Genomic DNA, 24,930 nt, shown 5'->3' with positions numbered 1-24,930 from the left:
ACAGAGGAGGAAATCTACTCCTGCCTTTATTAAAAAAATCACATCCCGGGGCGCGCCTGGGTGGCTCAGAGGGTTAAGCCTCTACCTTCGGCTCAGGTCATGATAGCAGGGTCCTGGGATTGAGCCCCGCATCAGGCTCTCTGCTCGGTGGGGAGCCTGCTTCCCCCTCTCTGCCTAATTGTGATCTCTCACTGTATCAAATAAATAAATAAATAAAATCCATTAAAAAAAAAAAAATCACATCCTGAACTCAAAGCAAAAATACAACCAGCACTAACTGTTACAACACAGAACACCTTCCACTGAACTTGCTGGTGTGTGTGTGTGATTGTGCCTATGCATGCGAGCGCAGAGTCCCCCTGCTGGAAGGGGAGCTCAGACCCTCCCACCACTGGCCCGAAGCCCAGGCCTCCCAGCCATGTGTCTGCAGCTGCGACCTGTCATGCACTTCCTGGTCTGGGCTCTGTAATGGAAAGATCATTAAGGGTGGGGGAGGAGGAGAGTGAGATGAATCAACAGGGAAGAGGTAACCCTGCAGCTCCCACTCTGCTAGGCTCTGACCTTAAAGTCAGGTCAGGTTCCTTAAAGAATGTACTGCCCTCCCCCCCCACCCCACCCCCTACTAGGGCCCCTCGGAGGGCTTCCCCTCCCCCATGCTCAGCAGAGCTTCTTTGGGGAAGGAAGCACCAGCAGCTGGGCAGGAAAAAGTTGCAGCTCCCTAAACTTGCTGATGAATTAGTGGAAGACTCAGCTGTTCCAGAATTTGCCTTTTCACTGCACCCCCAACCTCAATGGATGATTGAAAGCACACTCACCAAGGCTCTCAGCACCCCAGGGTACCTGCGATCTTCCCTCCCAGTCCAATCTGATCATGGCATGGGGGGTCTGAGTCATACAGCATCCCGGGGTCACCACCGGCTGCAGGAGGGCAAAGAATGGACTCTTCATAAGGTTACTTTTTCTCGATGTTAAAGAAACGCCTTTTGGGGCGCCTGGGTGGCTCAGTCGGTTAAGCACCTGCGTTGGGCTCAGGTCTTGATCCCAGGGTCCTGGAATCAAGCCCCAAAACCCACTCCCTGCTCAGCGGGGAGTCTGCTTCTCCCTCTCCCTCTGCCCATTCCCCACGCTGCTCATGCTCTCTCTCTCAAATAAAATCTTTTTTAAAAAATGCCTCTTATCTTACAATATAAGAATAAAGGTGATAAACATCCTTTTAAAATGAAATGGTGCAGAAAGGTGGTTGCCAGGAGCTGGGGGAGGGGAGAATGGGGAGTTCATGTCTAATGGGAACAAGAGTTTCAACTGGAGAAGGTGTGAGAAAGTTCTGGAGACGTATCGTGGTGAAAGTGGCATGACAACATGAATGTACTTAATGCTATAGAACCGTATGCTCAAAATTGGTGAAAATGATCCACTTTATGTTATGTATATTTTTATCACAAGAAAAAAACAAGAGTAATAGCAGTGAACAGTGCTGAACTTTAAAAAAATGTTCTTACATGGCAAAACATGTTGTCACCCTTACGCAGGTTCCCAAAACCTGGGTCGGTGGGGGTGGGGGGGAGGATTGTACTGGCCCATGAAATCTAAAAATCTGGGGCCACTGGTCTGTTTCAGATCTCCAGGACAGTGAGGACCCAGAGGGACAAGTGAACGGACCATATATTCATTTTCCTCTCTCTCCCTCACACACCCTGAAAGGCGAGCATTTAGTGCTCTTTAAGAAACTGAAAGAACATGGTTCAGGGATTTTTCTACCAGAGATACTATGTGGGTAGAGAGCCGGTCAAAAAAAACAGGACCAAAGGCTTGGGGGATGGTAGGGACCAATATCCACACTGAGGACTCTTTTGCTCAGACAATCTGGGGGATCTTGAACAACCAGAACCCTGTGGGGGAGAAAGAACTACTCTGGGCAATGTCAACATCCTGGATCTGAAATCCTTGTAAAACCACAGTCCCCAACTCTTCCTGAACCACGGGTGTAAGGGCTGAGTACAGTGGAAAGAATACCTGAGTGAAAATCACAAAGACGACTAGCCCTACCACTTATGGCGTGACTCTGATGGTGGAGTCATCTCTAACCCCCTCCCCACCCTGGCCTTGGGCCTCCACTTCTTCACCTGTGAAATGGGAAGACTGACTGACCTGAGACGCTCTGAGCCCCTTCTGGCTATAACCAACATTCTACTTTTCAGCTGGGCCTTAGGAGGTGGGCATCACTCACTGCCGCCCCCTGGTGCCTCCCTGAGCACACAGCTCTCTCCGGTGCAAGGGAAAGCAAGAGACCTCAAGATAATTTGCCTTAAGAAAAGGGACTTCTGTTTTGGTCCCAGAGCTCCAGCCACTGGCACCTTCTCTTCATGTCTTCTCTGGGACTCGTGTTGTTACCAGAAAAAGCCTTAGAATGAAAGACAGAGAATTGCCAAGAAACTGTGACTGGCAAAGAAAAAAACTGGAAGCCCAGGTTTTCTAGAAGAATTTATTTCACTTTTTTGATTCATGACATATTATCCCAGGAAAACTAGCTAGGCAAATAAATTTTTTAAAAATGGAGCAGGAGCCAGAGGGTAGTGGAGAAGGGCTAACATCCTAAAAGAAATGCCACTTCCAGATGTACCCGTCAGGCATTTATACAGTCCTGACTGCTCAAATGACATCGATAAAGGTTTGGAATGCCACAGGAAGAACTTCATTCAGTAGTTAGTTAAGGAACCTGACTCTTTTAAGGTTCAAGAGCTAATTCCTAAAACCAAAGGAAAATAAACCTTAATTCCCAAGGTTATATTCTAAAGTTTGACAATAAAGGAGCAGAGATTTCTGAATGCAAAAGGACCCTTCTAGGGGGCTAGAGAGCAGATCAGCATTCCAAAGACGGTGATAATTGACTTAAAGCCCCACACATCAGAGGAGAGAAGAGAACCTCCTACCCTGGGAGGAAAGCTTTCAGACGAACGTACTCCCCCCTCGTCCCCCCCCCCCGTGCCCTCCCCCACAAATTGACTCAGGGCTCTTTCCCCTCTCCCATCTGCCTCCTTGCCAATCTTAATAATTTTTTTTTATTTAAAGATTTTATTTATTTATTTGAGAGATAGACAGTGAGACAGAGCATGAGCGAGGAGAAGGTCAGAGAGCGAAGCAGACTCCCCATGGAGCTGGGAGCCTGATGTGGGACTCGATCCCGGGACTCCAGGATCACGCCCTGAGCCGAAGGCAGTCGTCCAACCAACTGCGCCACCCAGGCGTCCCCTCCTTGCCAATCTTAATCTTTCTCTGTCCAGCCTCCCTGATAGCCCACCTTCTAGTCCAGGGGTTAGGGCTGTAGGCACTGTACCAGCCAAGACTCAAGTCTCAACCCCACCACTTCTGGACCGTTTAATCTCTGCAACTTTTTGCTTGTTTGACCTCTGAGTCAGATGCCTAAACAGTGAAATAGAAACAACAACCACCTTACAGACTTTTTTTTTTTTTTTTTTTTTTTAAGATTTTAAGATCACAAGTAGGTAAAGAGGCAGACAGAGAGAGGGGGGTAGCAGAGTTCCTGCTGAGAAGAGAGCCCGATGCGGGACTCAATCCCAAGATCCTGAGACCATGACCTGAGCCGAAGCCAGAGGCTTAACCCTCTGAGCCACCCAGGCGCCCCCACCTTGCAGACTTTTTTGAGAGATTAACGGACCCCAGTGGTTCTCAAAGTGTGTGGTTCCCGGACCTGCAGGGAACATGTGAGAACTACCCAGCTTCACAACCAGGAGCCCTGGTTTAAACATGCCAGCCAGGTGATGCCAAGCCTCACACACCCAAGAACCACTCCAAAGTCTGAAATAAAGTGCTCCCTATGTGGCAGCAATAACTCTTTCTCACGGTATTTTCCTTATCTTTCTGCTGACAAGGGTTTTATTCCCACCATCTCCTTTTGCAAACTAGAAATATTAGGGATCTTTTGGCGCTGGGTGGCTCAGTCGTTAAGCATCTGCCTTCGGTTCAGGTCATGATCCCAGCGTCCTGGGATCAAGCCCCACATGGGGCTCTCTGTTTGGTGGGGCACCTGCTTCTCCCTCTCCTACTTCCTCTGCTTGTGTTCCCTCTCTTGCTGTGTCTCTCTATCAAATAAATGCTTTTTTTTTAAAAAGAGAAATTTAGGTATCTTTTTAAAAAAAGGGATGGTTCCCTGTGTTCATACATGGATTCATTGTTCAGAAAGTATTAATTGAACACTTAATGTGTAAATGAGATGTTCTAAGATGCTGATGTGAACAAAAGGCAAAATTAAGCCTCTGCCTTCGTGATGTACATACACACCCACAAATGATGGTCAATCTGTCCCCTTCGCTTTAGGAAAAGGTCCTGTCCTCTGGTTTCAAATGTCCTCATAACCTGGGTTTTATGTCTTTATTTGACACAGTCTTTTTTTTTTTTTTAAATATTTTATTTATTTATTTGACAGAGATCACAAGTAGGCAGAGAGAGAGGAGGAAGCAGGCTCCCCGCGGAGCAGAGAGCCTGATGTGGGGCTTGATCCCAGGACCCTGGGATCATGACCTGAGCCGAAGGCAGAGGCTTCAACCCACTGAGCCACCCAGGCACCCCTTGACACAGTCTTTTTTTTTTTTTTTTTTAAGATTTTTATTTATTTATTTGATAGAGAGAGATCACAAGTAGGCAGAGAGGCAGGCAGAGAGTGAGGGGGAAACAGGCTCCCCGCTGAGCAGAGAGCCCAATGTGGGGCTCGATCCCAGGACCCTGAGATCATGACCTGAGCTGAAGGCAGAGGCTTAAACCACTGAGCCACCCAGGCGCCCCTGACACAGTCTTTTGATGACATTTCTTAAATGGGTCATTTACGGTGTCTGCAAATGTCTGGTAAGAATAATACTGGTCAGGGCTGGGCCTCACCCACGGTGAAGCTAGGGGCAGGAAAGGCATTCAGCCTCCCATATAACAGGCCCTTCCAAGACTTCCAGTGTCTTTTTCCCCAAAAGGTTACACAGAGTTACCAACAGAACTGGAAGAAAATATTTACCAAACAACTTTTAATAAATCTATGCCCTTTTCCTGGAGGCATACTTCAGACAGCAGACCACAAATATTTTTTTTTTTTAAAGATTTTATTTATTTATTTGACAGAGAGAGATCACAAGCAGGCAGAGAGGCAGGCAGAGAGAGAGGAGGAAGCAGGCTCCCTGCCGAGCAGAGAGCCCGATGCGGGACTCGATCCCAGGACCCTGAGATCATGACCTGAGCCGAAGGCAGCGGCTTAATCCACTGAGCCAGCCACCCAGGCGCCCAGACCACAAATATTTTTAAAATTATTTTGTGACGAGTTCATCTACATTACAATATACATTTTTGTTTAAAACATTAATGTGTTGGGGCACCTGGGTGGCTCAGTGGGTTAAGCCTCTGCCTTGGGCTCAGGTCATGATCTCAGGGTCCTGGGATGGAGCCCCACAGCTGGCTCCTGCTCAGTGTGGAGCCTGCTTTTCCCAACACCCCCCTCTCCGCCTGCCTCTCTGCCTACTTGTGATTCTGTCAAATAAATAAATAAAATCTTTTAAAAAAACTTAATGTGTTGAAGGTAAACACTAAAATAACCAAAATTTTCAAGATTCTCCCTCCTCTCTGTATTTCCTCATGTCTTACAGATATATATACTGGTAGCCTCAAAACAATGTCAGCACTCCGGCCTGACATTTTTATTTCCACCCATCAGACACTGTTGGAGCACAAGCACTTGGGAAGCAATCTAGGTGGTTTATGTGTCTGCACAACCCCATTACATTCCAGAGTAAGTGTGACCTACAAAGAAAATTCCCATGTGGCATCTGACACTTTGAGAACCTCTGATCCTAGACCTCCTCCAAGCAGGAGGGTTGGGCTGCAGTGGAAAATGCAGCTTCAATGGGGTTTTTGTTCTACGGATTATTCTAGGCTAGGGAACCCCTTGCATTAGGGCAGCTCACAGACCTATGACCCACACATAACCTCTGAGGAGAAAGCAGAATGTCACATAAGAAATGGCATAAGGCAAGCATGTCCAGCTGCCCTTAGCCCAATCACACATATGTTCATACCACCCCAGAAAGGGAGGTAGAGGGGCGCTTGGGTGGCTCAGTTGGTTGAGCATCTGCTTTTGGCTCAGGTCATGATCGGGGTCCTGGGAGAGAGTTTGGCTCCCTGATCAGCAGGGAGTCTGCTTCTCTCTCTGCCCCTCCCCCCTGCTCATGCTCCTTTTCTCTCTCTCTCAAATAAAAAAAAAATCTTAAAAAAAAAAAAAAGAATGGAAGGAAGGACGGAATGGAGCAGGGGAACGTAGGAGGTAGAGCCTGATTCCTGTGAGATAAAGAAGGGCTGACCAAGCAAATTCAAATGTTTAAATTCAAATGCTGGTCAGCTTGAATTTTGGAAGGGAAACCCGATTTGACACAGGGACACAGTTTACTATAATGGAAAAAAATACTGAAGTCAGATCGACTTCAGTCTGAATCCCAGTTCTATTTCTCACCAACTATGACCTCAGACAACTTACTTATTAACTCCCTGGATCCCAGTTCCCTCATCTGATTATGGGAATAAAACCTATAGTCATGATAGTGGAGTAAAGATGTAAAAATGTAAAGCATGCAGAGTGTGAAGGTACAATAAATAATATTTATTATTATTTTTAAAAGATCTTTACTGGCATAACCTTTCTGGGGCAATCTGGCAGTATGTGTTCAAACTTCTGGAATTTAAATATTTTTGGCTACATGGACAAATTTTTATTTGTCAAGTATCCTCATTTAAGTGGAAACTACTGAAAATAACCTAAATGTTCAACAGTGGAGGACTGGGTAAATAAATAAATTTTGCACACCCATACAATGGAATACTACATAGTTATTAAGCATATTGAAAAAACTTTCTTTGCAGGACAATAAACACTACATGCTTGGGGCACCTGGCTGGCTCAGTTGGTAGAACATGAAACTCTTGATCTCGGGGTCATGAGTTCAAGCCCTACATTGGGCACAGAGCTTACTTAAAAATAAATAAATAAAAAATCCTACTATATGCTTAAGTTAAAAACCATATATACCATATAAATCCCATTTTTGAGAAGTCATGTTTGTATAAATGCAAGAAAAAATAATCTAAAGAAATAGATTCACAGTTAGCAATAATTATTTTTATTTATTTATGGACTTGTTTATTTATCAGAGACAGAATACAGAGGTGTATGTTTGCAAACAGGGGGAGGGGGAGGGGCAAAGGGAGAGGGAGAGAATCCCAAACAGACTCTGTGCTGAGCTTGGAGCCCCACACAAAGGGGTCAATCTCACAACCCTGAGATCATGACCTAAGCTGACATCAAGAGTCAGATGCTTACCTGACTGAGCCACCCATGTGCCCCAAGAGTAATTATTTTTAGGTAATGTGAGTGTTCAGGTTTTTTTTTTTCTTTTCATATGTCTGTATTTTCTAAACTTCCTATGATGAACCCTGATGACATATCAAGTATCAGTGTTTTTGTTTTTTTGAACATTTTATTTGCGAGAAAGAGCATGTACACAAGGGGGGAGGGGCGGAGCAGAAGGAAGAGGGAGAAGCAGCCAGGTCTCTGTCTCGGCACTGGGATCATGACCTGAGCTGAAGGCAGACGCTTAAGCCAACTGAGCCACCCAGGCACCCTAAATATCCATGTTTTAAAAGAGCAATGAAGGGGCACCTGGGTGGCTCAGTGGGTTAAAGCCTCTGCCTTCAGCTCAGGTCATGATCCCAGGGTCCTGGGATCGAGCCCCACATCAGGCTCTCTGCTCAGCGGGGAGCCTGCTTCCTCCTCTCTCTCTCTGCCTGTCTCTCCGCCTACTTGTGATCTCTGTTGTCAAATAAACCAATAAAATCTTAAATAAAAAAAAAAAAATCAGGGGCACCTGGGTGGCTCAGTGGGTTAAAGCCTCTGCCTTCGGCTCAGGTCATGATCCCAGGGTCCTGGGATCAAGCCCCACATCAGGCTCTCTGCTCAGCGGGGAGCCTGCTTCCCCCTCTCTGTGCCTCTGCCTACTTGTGATCTCTGTCAAATAAATAAATAAAATCTTAAAAAAAAAATCATAAAAGAGCAATGAAAATATTCTTTCTGAATGCCCAGAACTTTCCTCTCTGGGAGGAAAAATCAAAGTGTTAAAAATTCCATATAATGTAAAGCCAAGTACTAGGTTAAAGTTACAGAGAAAGGGGAAAAAAAAAAAAAAAGAGTAATTAATCTTGAGCCAAAAAAAGGCTTCAAGCTATGCCTTAGGCTAAATCTAAGCTAAACCCTCAGCTAAGAGTAGAAATTACAAAAAAGGGGGAGAAAAAGATAGTGACGAACAGTTCCTGAACAGTTCCTACGAAGGAACCCAGATAAACAAGGGTTATGTATGAATGGATACATTGTATAAAACAAGGAAAAAAGAAGAGTCTTGTTTGGCCAGACAGATGGATGGATAGAAGAGAGAAAGAAGGGGGAGAAGGAAGAAGGAAGGAAGGAAGGAATAAAGGAAGGAAGGAAGGAAAGGAGAGGCAATGGGGAAGAGGAGGAGGAGAGAGTTAAATCTGTGAAGTCTGTGAACAAATACTGAAGGGACCATTAGCTAGAGGCTAATTTTCAATCCTATAGAAAATTTGGGAAAGGCTAAGCTCTAAACTCAACTTTCTTCGTTGATTAGACAGCTGAAGTTCAATGTAGGTGGATTTTAACCTCTCCCCCTATCCAAGCTTGTAGCCACCGAGGCCCACCTTCAGGGAACTTCTTGACCCTCTCACCCAGTGAGGCTCCGCGCCTACACATCCAAGGCCAGGAAGTTAGAGCCACAGTCACTCAAACGGTGCTGCCGGCTGCCTCAACATTCACTTCCTTTTACACAACCCATCCCAGGAGGCTCGAGCTGCAGCATAGTCCATGGGATGAGCAAGGAGCAGGGAGTTTCAAGCTCTGCCAGAGCCCATCCTTCTCAGGGCTTGGAACTAACTGGACAGACGTCTCACCCCAACAGTGCACACTATGCAAGGAACACGCATCTGGTGGGCACTTCGTTTGACAAGGGGAAAGGCGACAGACAGTCCAAGAAGAGCGAGAACTAGGAAGGGGCGCTCTGAGGATAGGCGCTACCATGAAGAGGAAACAAGCCTACCATGGGGGCCTTCCAGCAATGGTCTCCCCTACTTGGCTGCTGCCAGCTGGAAAATCAGAGCAAACCTCCAAGTTCAGGAGCAGCCCAGACTCCAGAAGGCTTCTCCTGAGAGGAAACAGTTTGGGATTTACCCCAGGCCCTCAAGAGCCCAGGTAGAGCCCTTAGCTTACAGCTAAACCACTTGGGGCCTGAGGTAGTGGGGCAGGGTGGACAGAGGGAGGGGAATGTCTGCAGTAAGTTGTAAATGAGCCATCTTTCCAGAATGAATAGTGAGGCTTGGGCAGCTGAACTCGGGAGACTGGGAGCGCCAGAGCAGCTGGACTTTCCCCAGTCAGCAGGGACACAGCGGTCTCACTTCGAGGCTTTGGGGAAGGAAGCAAGAGGCAAAGGTGGTGTCCACAGGGTGAGCTGGGAGCCCCCAGCGGTCCCGGAGGAACAAGGCACTGTGAAAACAGAGCGCAGCTGCTGGTCAGGCTCTCTGACCCTGGACCTCACCCTCCCGGATAATGACTCCCCAGAACTCACTTCTCCCGAGGCCATCCATCACCGCCCCAGACACAAGCCATCACTCACTGCTTCTGCCTGCCTGGGAGCCAGCACCCTGGCCAAGCCCTGATGACCCACCCACAGGCTGGGGCCACAGACTCCAGAGGAATCCCTGGTACTCTCTGCGGTTCCTGCCCACACCGGCCTCCAGGTAGTCCCAGAAACCAGGTGACAAAATCCGGGCCTGGTTCTTTGTCTGGGCTCCCTCCCCTCCCCCACCCACAGCAGGGCTCTGGACAGCCATTTGTTCTTCCCTGAGAAATTCCTCCTCCCTGACTTAGGGGAGCTGGCTGGCAAAGTCAGAGTGGAAAATCAGTGAAGCTAATAGTGTAGCAATGCCGAAGCCAGAGCCAAGAACACAGCCCTAGAGTGGCTTCGCTGCACTTGCCCAGCGTGGTCAAGCGGGACACGTGAGCACTCCTCCTTCGAGTTCTCCCATAAGCCCAGGAGCACTGAGTCTGCCCTACCTCCACCCCCGCTCAGCTCAGCTCTGGGAACACTGGCAGGCGCACCCTTCCAAAAGCACTCTAGCCTCCAGTCTTGGGGAAGAGAATGTGGGGCAGAGCGGATCCTCTGGGGAGACCTGGTGGGTAAGGTGCCTTCCTCTGACCTACAACCCTCCACCCTTGTCCCCAAGTGGGTCACTGGACATCACTAGCCTCCTGGCGGAGGGCGTAGAAACTCCTCTTGAACATCCAGTGTGCATTCTACGTGAACAGTTTCTTTTCACAAGAAGAAATTATATTGGGGGCAGATGGGGTGGAGGAACGCCCCTGGATGTGGGTCCCGGGGCAGCCACCGGCCACACGGATCGCTGCAGCCTGAGGCCAGTACTGGGATATCCTCTGCTGCCTACTTGTAGCCCCTGCACCCAGGCTGAAATGCATACCCCTTGGGGCCCAAGACCACTGTGGGACCCACTGGGGGGTGGCCCGGGGCAGCCGGGGCCCTACCACCTGAAGCCAGGACCACGTCGCTGGCAGTGCTTGGAGCTTCTCCCCCACAGGCACAGGTCTCCGTGGAACACAGACAAAGCCTTGCTTTGTGGCTCTCGGCATCAGCTCGAGGGGGCTTGCAGCCAGAAATGGAAACGTGCGGCTTTTCCATTAAATCTAACCTCTCCCCCTTCGCCTAGCCACCAGACTCCTTCAAATCTGGGTAGGTGGGAGGAGCTGTAAAAACCCCAGCCCATTAAATCGCTTATTAGTTGCAGGTTTCCGAGTATGTAGGCAAGTATTTTGAGACTGCAAGTCTCATACTGCCCCCCTTGACCAAGGGGGTCTGGGGTGTTTAACCTGTGTTTCAGGACTCCCACCCCCAACTGCAAGAGGCAGCCTAACAGCCAGTTTTGGACTCACCCACTCGCTTTTCCCAGTCTTACTCTAAAGGAGAGAAAGATACACAGACACAACCCTCCTCAAGTGGAAAAGGTCTTCCAAGCTGGTGCTTATCTTCTGCCCCTCCGCCCATGACCTAGGTTCTGTCCATCCATACAACCCCCTCCCCTTCCCCTGGAGACTTGATCTGAAACAAGCTTCGCCTCTTTAAGATCCCAAACTAGAGAAAGGAAAGGAGAGGGCGGGACAGAGGGAGGCTGGTTTTCCTGGAACCCTTATTAAATCAACTTTCCAAGGACAGCCAAAAACTCCAGGCCCTCCCCACTCCCTCAGGAGCATTTGCAGACTGGGGGGAGGGGCTCCCAACACACACACACACTCTCTCTCTCTCCCACAGCAAGGCCTTTCTAAAGGGGGAAAAGCTCTCTGTGGGAGCCGAGTTTTGGGTTTAAACTTTTGGACAAACCCCTTAGACACAGAGTACAGTCTTTTCTTTTCTTTTCTTTTTTTTTTTTTTAAAGATTTTATTTATTTATTTGTCAGAGAGAGAGAGAGAGAGAGAGTGAGCACAGGCAGAGTGGCAGGCAGAGTCAGAGGGAGAGGCAGGCTCCCTGCGGGGCAAGGAGGCCAATGTGGGACTCGATCCCAGGACGCTGGATCATGACCTGAGCCGAAGGCAGCTGCTTAACCAACTGAGCCACCCAGGCGTCCCAGATTACAGTCTTTTCTAAGGACAGCAGCAGCATTATTATTTAATAATCAGCAGGGCCAAGACTATATGGTGATAATTTACATCTGTGAGGTACCTTATGGTTTATAAAGCACGGAGGCAGATTTTCCCTTCTGACTTCCCAGCAGTTCTCTGAAGACTGTGGGGCATGGGTTTTGCCATCACAAAGCTCCAGAGGGATAAACTCCATGAAGGGCCGCCTGGCACCAAGATGGGGACTGTGCAGATTTCCACATCTGCGTCCTAAGGCATCCCATGCCACCCAGGAACAGCAAGGCCCTCACCATGTGGTGTCTTCTGTGTGGTCCCAGGACAAAGGACCCACAACCACCATTTACTGCTCATAGCCCACAGGCCGGCCACTGTTCTAAGAGCCTTGCATACACTCTTACTTGACAGTCACAAGGATCCTGGGGGCAGAGCTCATTACTGTCATTTTGTATATGTTCTACACAGAGGAACCTTCCCAAGTCAACAGTGAGAAATGGTGGCAAAATCAAAACCAAGGCAATCAAGCAAACCTTAGGCCCACACCAGACTTACACACAGATGTTCACAGGAGTTTTATTAATAATAACCAAAACCATTAACCCAAATGGCCATCCACAGGGGAATGGCTACACATTCGCCATGTAATGCCATCATATGAAATTCTAGAAGAGGCAAACCTGGTCTATAGTGACCAAAAGTAGACCGCGTTCGACACGGTCAAGTGCTGGGGGTGGGGGGGTGACAAAAATGCTCGCTGTCTTGACTGGGGTAGTACTGACAGGACATCAGAACACACTGAACTGTACCCTTAAAAATTGTAACGTAAATTATACCTCAGTTAAGTTGATTAAAAAAAAAAAAAAAAAACAGTGGTCTAACTTTAGTCTTCACTGCAGCAGAGCCTCCTAACAGCCCCCTCCACCTCCCCTTCCTGGCCTGTGCCTCCTCCGCCTCAAGACCTTCGCCCCCTGGTTCCACCCTCCATCAATGCCTGGCCTTCCTTTCTAAGTCTGGATCCACGACCAGCAACTTCTGGGACCCTCACTCACCCCACCCTAAAATTCCTATGCTTGTACCCCTGGCTATGCCCTTCCTGAGTACAGGTGCCCAGGCCTGAGACCCGCACCATTCACTTTCTCCAACCTCTGGGTCTCAGGCGCAAAAGGGCCTTTTAGAGAAAGTGTTTAAAAAAAAAGATACTTGAAGGGCCCATTGGAAATTCATATTCTCAAACCTCATCCAAGCCCTCCTGGCTTCCTGGACTCCCTTGTTACCCTCTACACTGTGGCTGATCCAAATCTCTATTCCTCACAAACCTCCTGCCCTTTGACTCTCATGTTATTCTGTCTCTCTCTAGAGTCTCCCGGAGTTGAGAGCCAACCTATGGAAATGCATAGATTCTATTTCTATAGAGTCTGCTAGTTTTTCCTTCCTTTACAAACTCACGCCGCACACTCTGGTTCCCCCCAGTAGCTGGACATTCAAAACAAACGTCTAGGGGCACCTGGGTGGCTCAGTAGGTTAAAGCCTCTGCCTTTGGCTCAGATCATGATCCCAGGGTCCTGGGATCGAGTCCTGCATCGGGCTCTCTGCTCAGTGGGGAGCCTGCTTCCCCTCTCTCTCTGCTTGCCTCTCTGCCTACTTGTGATCTCTCTGTGTCAAATAAGTAAATAAGATCTTTAAAACAAACAAACAAACAAAAACAAAACAAAACAAGTCTATCCAGAACAGCTGTGGGAGCAGCCGTCCTCACTACCTAAACTTCACCTGTAGCTGCTTTATCTGAATGACCTCATTTCATGCTTTATTACTGTACCCATTTTTAAGCTGAGCAAATGAAGGCTCAGGGCGCTTGAGTCATGCATCAAAGCAAGTAATGCAGATATGAAATGGCTGAGCAGGATTCAAACACAGATGCCTTCCTCCCATTCATCCAAGTTCAACTGCCAGGTTAATTTTCTGAAAGCTTGATCACATCACTACCTGAGCAGAACCTTCTGAGATTCCAGTAGTTTCCTCACCAAGGTGTCAAGGCCCTCCATACTCGAAAAGCCCAGTTTCTCTAGGTGTTACTTCCCACCAGCACCTGCTCACCAGGCAAGTCGGTTCTGTACACACCTGATACATGCAGCCTCAGTCCCCTTATGCATGTCAGTCCACCCGGAATGCCCTTCATTCCCCCCTTCCAAACAAACCCCCACCTACCCCTCTTGACCCAGGTCAGCGGCTCTGCTCTCCTCTTCCTCTGTGTTCCCATTTTGTTATGACTCCACTGTGAGGCTTAAATAGGGTCTACCTTAAACTTGGTTCCCTCTGCATCTGTCTCCCTGACAAGAGACTCCCTGTGGGCAGAGATGATCTCTCCCACTTTGGGTCTCCAGCATGTTCTAGCTCAGGTCTAACGTTCAAATCTGTTATTGAATGCACTAGCAATCTGCTTGCTCCAGTCAAGTGCACCTTCCAGAAAGTCCCGTGTGCCCTCCCTACCACTCTGTGAGGGGACAAATATGCTCACTCATGATTTATTACTCCAGCGGGCCCTGACAGCTGAGACCGATGGCCTTTTCAGCTCAGCGACTACATCACGTGCACACCTGTCTCTCACCCGCTGCCTGCCAACCTTCTAGACTGATGTGATCAGCCGCTGAGTCACAAGCTACAGGACCCTCTGGCAGCAGTCAATTCTCACAGAGCATTCTCACAGACCCCTGAAAGTGCACTGCACCTATAATTTCCATGAAGTATTTTCACAACTCCAGTAAATCCCATAGGCAGGTCCTTCCCATTCCTAATCATCTCTGAATTTCCAACAAGCCATGGCTCTCCAGCAGCGTCCATGCACCATAATGCTCCCTGGCTCTCCATCTCTTCAACATCCCTCCAGTGGTGCATCTCCAAAGCAAACTGCCCCACAGGCCTCCAAACAGACGTGGTCAGATATGGTCCAGGAAGGAAAAATGGCAGGCTCTCGGCCATGACTGCTGCCCTCACAGAAGATGGATCTTTGGAACAGTTTTCTAGAAGCCACAGGTGTTTACCAAGCTCCCACATCCTTCAGTATCCTTTGATTCAGGTTCTAAACAAACTCATAGGTCTCTTGTGCCCCATTTTATAGATCATCAAGTTGAGAGAGCCAGCTCTTGGGTCCCCACCAGTTCTTTTTCAGGAAGAGAAAAGCATAAACCCATCCTAAGCATGTCACCTCTGGCAAGTGGCTGTCACTAGCTTTTGTGACCCCAACCCCTGCTGGAGCTGGGTATGTTTCTAGGCAGGCCCAAACCAGCCCAGGAATTGTGGAAGTCTCTCCTACAAAAAGGAGCCCTTTGCTCTACCTGGGCCGGAATCTCCCCCGTCAACACATCACCTCTGTCCTAGCCGGCTGTGTTTCTGAGGCCCGGAGTCCAGAGCGACCCCTCCACCCATGCCTTACCTTGTTCAGGCAAGGTCGGGGCTGGCCTGGCAGTGCAGAGTGTGGCTGTGACCAGCACAGCCCAGAAGAGGAGGCACTTCCAGCTCCACATCCCAGTGCTGCTGTTAGAGGTTGGTGACCAGGCTCCACATCTCCATGGAGACACCGTCTTGAGCTTGATCCTCCTTTTCAAGCTGACTCTGGGGAAAAGAAACCACCAACAGGTCAGGAAGGTTCCCATGGGAGGTGGGAAGGCAAGGAGAAAAAGAAGTGAAGGCATGTCACATAGTCACCTTGTCCAGAAGGGCGCTCAAAGCAGTAACTTACTTCTTAAGGCACCACGAAGAGAACTGTGGTCCTGCCCCAATACTGTATTCGGGGTTATAGGCCTTCATTAGACAAAACAATGCTTCAGCTCTAAAACGACTCCCTGAGCATGGGCAACAAGCAAGCCTTGGTGGGAAAAGTATCACGAAGTCCTCCAAGGCAAAAGCCCTGCAATCGTGTGTGTGCTGGGCAAGTGCTCCAGAGCATGGGGGGGGGGGGCGGCTGCAGGAGGCCTGAGTGGGCTGGTGTCTCTCCCAGGACAGACTGCACTTCCTCTAGAGCAAGTGAGGGGTAAAGAAAGTGAAGAATTCTGGAACAAACCAGGGACGGGGAAACAGGAGCCAGGTAGCCTGCTGACTGACCCTCTCCAGACCTATGCAGCCAGGAAGCTGAAGTAAGTGGTCTCTTGAGTTCTCTCTTTTGGTCTCTAAAACCACGCATCATGGGGACCTCTGGTCCTATCAACTTCCCATGCAGCTAGAACACAACTCTCCCCAACTTATAAAGGACCTTAGGGTACATGCATCCATGAAATGGACGCAGCCCTCCTCTCCAACGCTGAAAGGTGACAGCTAATGTCCAGCAGAAATGGATCTAGAAGTAGGCCCAAAAAGGTCATACTGAAAAATCAAAGGTCCTTGCCAGGGCCCACTCCAAAAAGCACCCACTGCAGCCCTTTACCCTTCTCAGGTTTGGGGTGGGAGTAACATTTAAAATAACCCCTGAGGGTCTTAAGGAACAACACCGTTGCTGCTATTCACTAAGTGGTAAAGCTTTTGGGGCCCTGTTTGGGCTACATAGGGTGACATCTCCATCTTCCTTCCAGGTGGTTTTTGTCCTAAATGCTCCAGGGAACCATCCACGTTATTTAGAGACTCTGCCTCCCCGGAACATGCCCTAATGTGGTGCTTTGGCCCTGCCTCCCTGGAGCCAGACAGGGCCCCTTGTGAGTCAGTCCCCAAGAGTGAGTCAGTCCCGGTTGGCAGAAAACCCCCCAGATTCTTGGCTTCATTCATATGTACTTGCCAGCCGGAGTACACATGTGGCCCCGTGGGCTCCATCCCAAGGCTCTACTAACATTTTTTAATGATTTCAAATCACAGGAGAAATAAGCATTTCTCTGTCGATTTTCTAAATTTAGGGAAGGGACTCGAAGAGACAGAGCATTTACTGAATACCTACTATGCGTCAAGCAGGTACTTGCAAAATTTATACTTACAAAATTTCATTTCTTCCTTGCTCTAGCCTTGTGGGCATAGGAATAATTATTCCCCTTTAGGCAGTGGAGAAACTGAGACTGCCAGAGGTCAAGAACTTTGCTCAAGGCCATGCAGCGGGTAGGCAAAAGCACCAGGAGTCCCATCACGCGTTTTCGGCATTGAAGGACAGGGCACAAGGAAGCAAATGGAGGTCATGGAATCCAGCTCTGTCCAGTACAAGCTCTTTTCTCCAAAGAACATCCCTGTGCCACAAAGAAACCAAGGAGACACAGGCAGATCCAAGGTCACTCTGCAGATGGGAGCACCCTCACTCCTCTGGTTGAGAGAAGACTCTTGGAGGTCAATCACAGATGTGCCAGCTAGGACACAGGAGCCGGCACGATCCCTGGCCTGGGATAGGAGCCATGCTTGATAGAGGACAGCCCTAAATCACATCCCACATCTCACCATGTCCCCCAAATACACCAAAACAAAGATGCACCAGAAAGGTGCACCTAGCTAAGAACCCCAGTCCCACAGGAACCACCAGGGTAATGAACAAATCTTCTGTATCCAGTGGGAAAAGGTGTAGCGTCCCGAGGGGATGAAGCTTGCTTTCACAGTAGCAGCCCAACAGCCCCTACCACCGCTCAGCCACTCTGTCCCCAGAAAAGCCTTCCCACTTCCTTACAGCTGTGGGCTGGCTGCAGAACTCCTCTCTGGGCTCTGCTAGCAGTGTACTTCAAACTAATAGGGCTGCTTCTCTACAGCTCATTTCCCACCCCCACCCCCCCACCAAAAGGGTACAGAAGTCCCTTTCCCACCTTCCCTCTGGGCCTCAAGGCCAGCATCTGTAAAACAAAGGATGTCAAGAAAGCCCAACCTCCCAGCACTGGCTCCTGGAATGAGAAGGTCTGTGGGCAGATGCCCCACTCCACAAGCCTAGAGAAAACAGTGACACCAAACCACATACGATCTGGGACCCTTGGAACTGCCACCCTTTCCTTCACTACACCTTCTTCCCCTACTACTAATTAATGAATTCTTAAAATCCCAGAGGGACAGTCTCCTTCCTTCACTGCTGGACAGATGTGACCTATAGCCTTGCAGGTGTCCTCGGAAGCTTCCTCTGAGACCCAGCAGCTGACTTCATGCTCAGCCTCTCCCATACCCAGCAGGTCTCTGGGGACCTAAAGCCCCACTTCACCTGGGTACAGAGGTCCTCAGGATGGGCGATGGGGGACGCAGACACACCACCTCTCTGCCCTCCCACTTGTCGGAGGCGGAAGGCTGCTGAACCATCACAGGTGGTTATGAGGATCAAATGGGCAGCATCTGGTGAAAGTGCCTGCCCTCTCCTCTCTGAGTGCTAATCCATATAAGAATTATAAACATTGTGCTTTGAGTCACTCCTTGACAGCACTCTCAGAAGGCTTTGGTAACTGGCGGCAGGAGGACACGAACTTCCTATCTTTACAAAGTTGTTTCTCACTACCCATCTTCAAACCCTATACTCTAGAAGTCCCAGGCAGTAGCCACTAGCCATTCTGAGCCTCTAGAATGTGGCTAATGTAAAGCAGGACGGGATAGACATGGGACATAACACTGCAGGCTTTGAAAACTTGGTGTGGAAACAAAGAAGGTAAAGCAGCTCATCAATAATTTTTTATATTGGTTACATGTTCAAAGGATAGCATTTTAGATATATGGGGCTAAATCAAACAGATCATTAAAATATCAACCGATTGGGGCACCTGGGTGGCTCAGTGGGTTAAAGCCTCTGCCTTTGGCTCAGGTCATGATCCCAGGGTCCTGGGCTCAAGCCCCCCTCCTCCTCTCTCCCTGTCTGCCTCTCTGACTACTTGTGATCTCTGTCAAATAAATAAAATCTAAAAAATTAAAAAATAAGTAAGTAAAATATCAACTGATTAATAAAAGTGAATTCCACCTGCTTTTTACTTAATTCCAAACGTGGCTACTACAAAATCTAAGATTACATGTGACTCGTGTTAAATTTCTACGGGACAGCATGACTTTGGGCAATCTCCATGTTCTGCCCTCTTCTTTATCTTTCCTTCATCCTCAGTGGGCCAAACTCTCTTAGTCTCTAAATCCCACGCCAAATAAGTAAGTAAATACATTTCATTTAATTTTTAAAAAAGCTATCTCTTCTACAAGTCTGAGCCTTCTCGCCGAGGATCTCATTCCTCTGAATTTCCAAAGCACCATGGGATCACAAGCTCCTTAAGAAGCGGGGATGGTGCCTAACTTTTGCTAATACACTTAGCACCCACGCCGTAACCAGCAGATGCTGACACATTTGTTAACTGGGTGGACAAGTGAATGAAAGAAAGGCTGATTCAATAGAAACTGATACAGATACTCTTGCAAATGAGACATCTTCTAAATATTTTGATTCTTCAGAACTGAGGAAGTCAATACCAACACATTCATTTCTTTGGACAGGAATAAGACTAATGTTTAAATTTTAAGTCTTTTTTAAAAAAGAAAGAAAAGGAAGGGGTGTCCAAATGTCCTGGGGTGAGGTGTACCAAAGATGAATAATAGTAAGTGAAACACTAACTGCTCCACCATACTCTGGGAAAACTGCTTTTGAAGACAAAATGAACTGGTGGATGGGGCGCCTGGGTGGCTTAGCAGGTTAAAGCCTCTGCCTTTGGCTCAGGTCGTGATCCCAGAGTCCTGGGATCGAGCCCCACATCGGGCTTTCTGCTCGGTGAAGAGCCTGCTTCCTCCTCTCTGCCTGTCTCTCTGCCTACTTGTGATCTCTGTCAAATAAATAAATAAAATCTTTAAAAAAAAAAAAAATGGACTGGTGGAGCATCACCCTCTTCATGGAGTTGTTCACCCAGGCGACACTATTTACTTGTGGGGGGGGCGGGGACCAAATATATCTTCTTTAATTGCAAGGAGGAGTGGTGGTGAGGAGAGAAATCTCTGCTTCAGACAGATTCAACCTTAGGGGGGAAAGCAAATATCCTAGCCCAAGTCTGGTACTAAATCCTCTCTGGAAACACCAGAATCTTCTCTAAAGCTCCACATCTGGACTCCCACCAGCCCCTGGTGCATTCAGCCCTTGGACAAAGCTCTTGGGAAAGCAAATGCAAGACAAATTTCCCAAGAGGAAATTAAAACTCATCTCAAGGGATGAGGCCTTTTCAGAACAAGACATTTGAATCAATTCTACCTCCTTTGCCTCCAGCAGCAACAGGCTCAAACTTTTCCAGGAAGCTCTACCCTAACAGCCATTTTGATGAAAGAGATTTAAAAATGGAGGCAAAGAGGAGTGTGTTCAGAGAAGCTGGATGCTAACAGGAGCAAATCTCCTGTTTTAGGAGCCTTTTTTTTTTTTTTCAGGGCAACACCCCAAACACAAAGCACACAACTGTAAAAACCCGTGGGTTTTCCTTGGGTCTCCATGGCTGAAGACTGCCTCTCAAAGTTCAGCGTGCTCTTCCTGCCATCTGGAGTCCAACAGGGCCAAAGCTAGCTGAGGCGTAGGGAGGCCTGGATGGATTCTAATCTCCAGGACAGGTGGGACAATAACAGCATCTGCCATGCTCCTAACTCCATTTCCTCCTGTGCTTTTGCTTCATTTGCTATTTTATTGAACTTTCTAACATCCTCCGTGGCCAGAGGCCAAAGGAAAAGAAGCGACCAAGACTGTTAACTTTGGAACCAAAATTAGTGATGCCCACTCTGGCCTAAATCCCACTCGCGAAAATGCCTACAAAATGGGTATTTGGACCGGTGTAAAGCAGGCAGTGGAAACACATGTCCAAGATGCTCTCCACCCGGATGGCCCTCATTAAAAAGCTGACACTTGGTGATGACTAAGACTGAACGCAAGAGATATTTCAAGGAGCTTGTCACTGATGCAGTCCATAACCATTGCAGCTAGAGCCAGGCCCCAGCAACCTCCCTGTCCCCAAACACCCTGGGCTCCTCTAGGGGTCAGCGGCAGCCCTGGAGCCCCACCCAACAGACTGGGGGGAAATATGTAAACAAGTCAGCAGAGAGGCAGGCCCTCAGGACAGACAGTCGGCAATGGCTCTCCCTTGGTCACTGAAAGGAAGGGAGATGACCCAGGCTTGGGGGTAATTAGGCAGACCGAGACACGTCCCACGGGGCCCTGCTACTTAGCTTTTAAAGCCTCAGAGAGGAAACCGGGAGCCTGGGCCAACAGGGAAAATGGCCACTTTCTGCTAAACAGTCTCAAGGCTAAGGTTCTACAGTTTAGACGGGATTCCAAAAAAAGCACTGGTCCGGAGGTGCAAAGGGCAGGGCACATCTGCGGAGGAAACAGTCACCTTAATTACCATGTCTAGAGAAAGTGCGATTTCATTTCAGCCTCCAAAACTACCGCCCAAAGGAGGAAACCAGAGAAGTGTTTTCAATTTGAAAGAGACTGGAAAAGAGAGGGTGAGAGCAACGGAGGGACTCTCCCACCCTCTTGCAACTTTGGACCATAGGGTGCTTGCCTACTTCAAAGAATATTACCAGAAACAAAACAAAACACACACACACACACACACACACCCCAAACCCACCAAACCCTCAACAATCCAACACCCGCTTTCAAACCTATAGCCGCTAAGAGGTAAAATGTCCCACTTTAGTTTCCAAGGGCTGCAGCCCACGTAACTCCTTTAAAACGCACAGGGAGAGCCCCTGGCAGCAACAGCATCCGTCCCCCTCACATGCCCCCCGCAGCTGCTCCCGGGGCTCGCTCATGGGAGGGTGGAAAACGGACGCGTGACGCCACCACCGGGCGGCCAGACACCCGACGGCGGACTCCGGGACGGGGTCAGACGCTCCGGCTGCCCCAGCTACCACTGAAAGGACGGAGAAAGCAATGCTTTCGTTCCAGAAACTTCCCGTCAGGGCCAGTTCCGGGCCAAACCCATGGCCAAAGAGGCCATCTCCAGCAGATGACTCCTTCGCAAGTGCCACCCCCCACCCAAAAAAAACCGGTTGGCCCCATCTCCTACGACGCCTTTTTCTGGCACACTCTAGAAAGCACCGCCACCATCAGATCCTAAATAACTTGGGATCCAGGGTAAGTTTCTTTTCTCCCCAAATCCCAATGCCTCATCTCCAAGTCTCAGAAAATGTTAGAGAGGAAGGTGGGAAGAACAAGTTGAAGAATCCCAGTTTTAATTTGGGTGAGGGGGAAGGGAGGGAATGGGATGTTAATGTGGCTGCGGTGTGGGGTGAAACGGAACCAGATGCGGCTGCTACATCTGGAAAATGGGGGGAAAAAAGTGTTGGGGGAGAAAGACACCGCAGTCATTTTTTTGGTGGGCCAACAGCTTCTGGGCCCAGAAAGGAGAAGCAAGCCTCACCACCGCCACCCCCCCACCCCCGCCCGAAGCTGTCTGGCTGCCTTCTTAGGATATGTGTTAAATGAACTCCATCCACAACGTCAAGGAATTCCTCTACACACGACGGTTCGTTCCTCTCTTCCCAGCCCCAAACATAAGGGGAGGCGGGAGCGGGGTGGGCAGACGGTCTGAGCCAGAGAAGCAACATACAGCGCTGCCGAGTGAACCGCACCGGGCAAAACCCTCATCCCTTCCCCCACCTCCTAGAACCAGATTGGAACTGAACGTTCCCCTCCCCCCGACCCCATAATGGGGCTTAACATCACCCGCTGGGCGCCCTCCCTTCCACAAACTTCCGACCCTTTCGGAGATGGACTAAGGAGAAGATAACCCCCTCTGGAAAAGGGAATTCCTTTCTCGCTCTCCGCTACAGCAGATTCGGCCATTTGGTGACGACACCTCCTTAAAACCTATTCCAGGAGAAGCTAACCTATCCCTCCACTTCTTTCCCTCTTCAAGCCCCTATCCACCCACCCCCAATCTCGCCCCCAGACTTTCCCCGAGGTGGAAAGGACTTAGAAATACCCCGGGTACTCAAAGCTACCTGCTGAACTGGGGCGAGTCCCCAGTAGTGGACTAAAAAGAGATGGACTGGAATGCAACACACACACACACACACACACACACACACCCCACCTCGCTGCCCACTCCCGCCCAGCCTCCCCAGTCCGAGGAAACCGAGGACCGCCGCCGCCTTCGCCCCGGCCCTGTCCCTCCCAGGACTCACCGCGGAGCCGCCGCCGCCTCGCCAGCTCCCCGGCGCGAGTTGGCGGAAAAGTTGGGCTTTAGGAGGAGCGGCGGGACGAGCGCGGGGAGGGGGCGCAGAAGGCGACGCGAGCGGGGAGCTGGGAGGGGAGACAAAAGGGGGGCGCAAAGCGCTGGGGAAGGAATTGGGAGGTGGAGGGGGGCGGGTAACGAGTGGAGGGAGGCGCCGGACCCGACTGGGCTGCGGCGGGGAAGCACGCAGCCGGGAGGCTCCGGCGCCGGGGGCCGCTCGGGACGCCAAGCCCGCCCCGGATCTGCGGGCGCCGCGGCTCTTACCTCACTCGACGCTGCGGTTCCGCTTCTGGAGAGTCCGCCGTGGCTCGGGCGGGCGGGCGAGCGCCCGCGTCCCCAGCTCCGGCCCGCCGCGCCCGGACTCCGCTCGGGTCCTGGCGGGGCCGCGAGAGCCCCGCAGCCGGCGCTCGACTCCCGGTGGCGCTCGGTGCTCAGCGCCTCCAGCCCGGGCGGGAACAATGGAGCCGAAGCTGGTGCCCCGGAGGCGGGGCGGGGGGAGGGCTCCCGTCCGCCGCCCGGGGTCTCCAGACCCTGTGGCTCCCCTCTCCGGAACCGGGCGGCGGCGCCTCACGCTTCTCGCAGACCCGGCTCCATCGCCCTGCGGGGGCCCCGGCACCGCGGCGTGCCCGACTGCAGCACTAGGACGGTGCGCCCTAGTGGGCGCCCCTCGGACCAGCCAAAAGTCCTCGGTCTCCGCGGCTTTTCCAGCGGTGGCGCGCGCTCGCGGCCGGGGAAGGCGAGGTCGCCGCAATGCGCTAAGCGGAGTCTCGGTCCAGTCGGGACGTTGCCGCCCAGCTCCAGACACAGCCTGGGCTCCTCCGCGCGCTGCGGCTGGACCAGTTCGGGCTCCCGCTCGCCGCCGCCCGCTGCCCAGGCCGCCGCACCACCGCCCGCAGGAGCGCTCCGAGCGCTGTGCGCCGGCGAGGCGCGAGGGCTCGCTCTCTCACTCCCACCCGCGCTAGTCCCACCCCCCTCCTCCTCCCCCTGCTGCTGCCTGCTGGGCCTTGTAGTTCCCGGCCGCGTCCCCCGAGAAGGGGGAGCCGGCTGAGCGGCGCGGGGCTCTGGCGCTCCTTTCCTGCAGTCTGGTCTCCCTGCGAGCGCGTGCCCCTGCCAGGAGGGCGCCCGAATTTCAGGCCGTAGACACCCGAGCCATTTGGGGGGTGAGGTGGGGTGACGCTGTGGTCCCGAGGTTGTACGTGCTAGCACCGGCCTTGGGTCGCACTGACTGTGCCTTGGAGAAACGATTCTTCTCGCTCTAGATCTCAGTTTGCTCGTCTATGAAAAAGAGGATAATAGTGCTTTTCATATAGAGTTGAGGATGGAGGGAGGGCCTGCCACATAGTTAACACTCAATGAATACAAGCTGTTTTTATTCATGAGAAGGTTTACCCCCTCTTCGGACTCTTCCTCCCCACGGTTCCCCAGCCACAGAGTTCAGGTTTTGTGGTCTATGGGAAGCAGGACCCTGTGAATTCTGCAGCACCATTCTGGGCCTCCAGAAGTCTTCAGCCTGCAGTGAATTTTAGGAAGCAAAGAGTGAATGGTGGGAGTTGGGCATGCTGTTGGTTTGGAACTTAATCAGAACCCTAGGAAAAGGTTCTGTGGAACCCGAGGAAAAGTGGCTAAAATGCCCTTTCCTCTGGGTCCTTCCACTATAATCTAGTGGGGCTCCCTAATGAGTCCTCTGGGAAACTTGTAAAAAAATACAAATTCTTGAACCTGCTCAGACCTAAGGAATCAGGCTGTGCCAGGAAGGAGCCAAGAATCTGTATTTTCTCTGAGGTTCCCAGGGTGCCAGGTTGGAGCCATTAGTAGGGTATGAAAGACACCTCCATTCCAGTCTCCTGCTTATGAACTGTTTGATTTTGGACAAGTCCTACATCTGAAAAAAAAATAAGACTTGTTCACCTATTCCCGCACCCCCCCCATACACACACACCAGTTGGCTGAGACTCCCTCAAAAGGTTATCCAGAGAATCAAATAAAATAATGGATATCAGTGCACTGAAGTATTGCACAAATAGAAGTCACTATAGAGGGTCCCCTGGGTGGCTTAGTTG

At 50.3% G+C, this 24,930-nt stretch overlaps 1 protein-coding gene across 9 annotated transcripts in view; it reads right to left on the bottom strand.

Annotated features, from left to right (window-relative positions):
• FGFR1 (fibroblast growth factor receptor 1) overlaps positions 1-23,293 on the bottom strand; it is a 48,024-nt gene extending 24,731 nt beyond the window's left edge. For 6 of the 9 annotated variants that reach the window (XM_044225352.1, XM_044225353.1, XM_044225354.1 and 3 more), the window contains exons 1-2: positions 22,821-22,839; positions 15,184-15,362 (exon numbers count right to left, since the gene is read on the bottom strand). In XM_044225352.1, coding sequence (XP_044081287.1) covers positions 15,184-15,274 — 91 coding nt within the window. In that variant the 5' untranslated portion in view covers positions 15,275-15,362; positions 22,821-22,839. Of the gene's footprint in view, positions 1-15,183; positions 15,363-22,820; positions 22,842-23,134 lie in introns of those variants that run through there. The other 3 variants (XM_044225358.1, XM_044225359.1, XM_044225361.1) reach the window with 2 other exon arrangements.
• Positions 23,294-24,930: the final 1,637 nt, after the last annotated feature.

Source organism: Neovison vison, chromosome 11 (assembly GCF_020171115.1).
Source record: "Neovison vison isolate M4711 chromosome 11, ASM_NN_V1, whole genome shotgun sequence".
Taxonomy (NCBI): domain Eukaryota; kingdom Metazoa; phylum Chordata; class Mammalia; order Carnivora; family Mustelidae; genus Neogale; species Neogale vison.
This window is presented reverse-complemented; position numbering and strand designations above follow the sequence as displayed.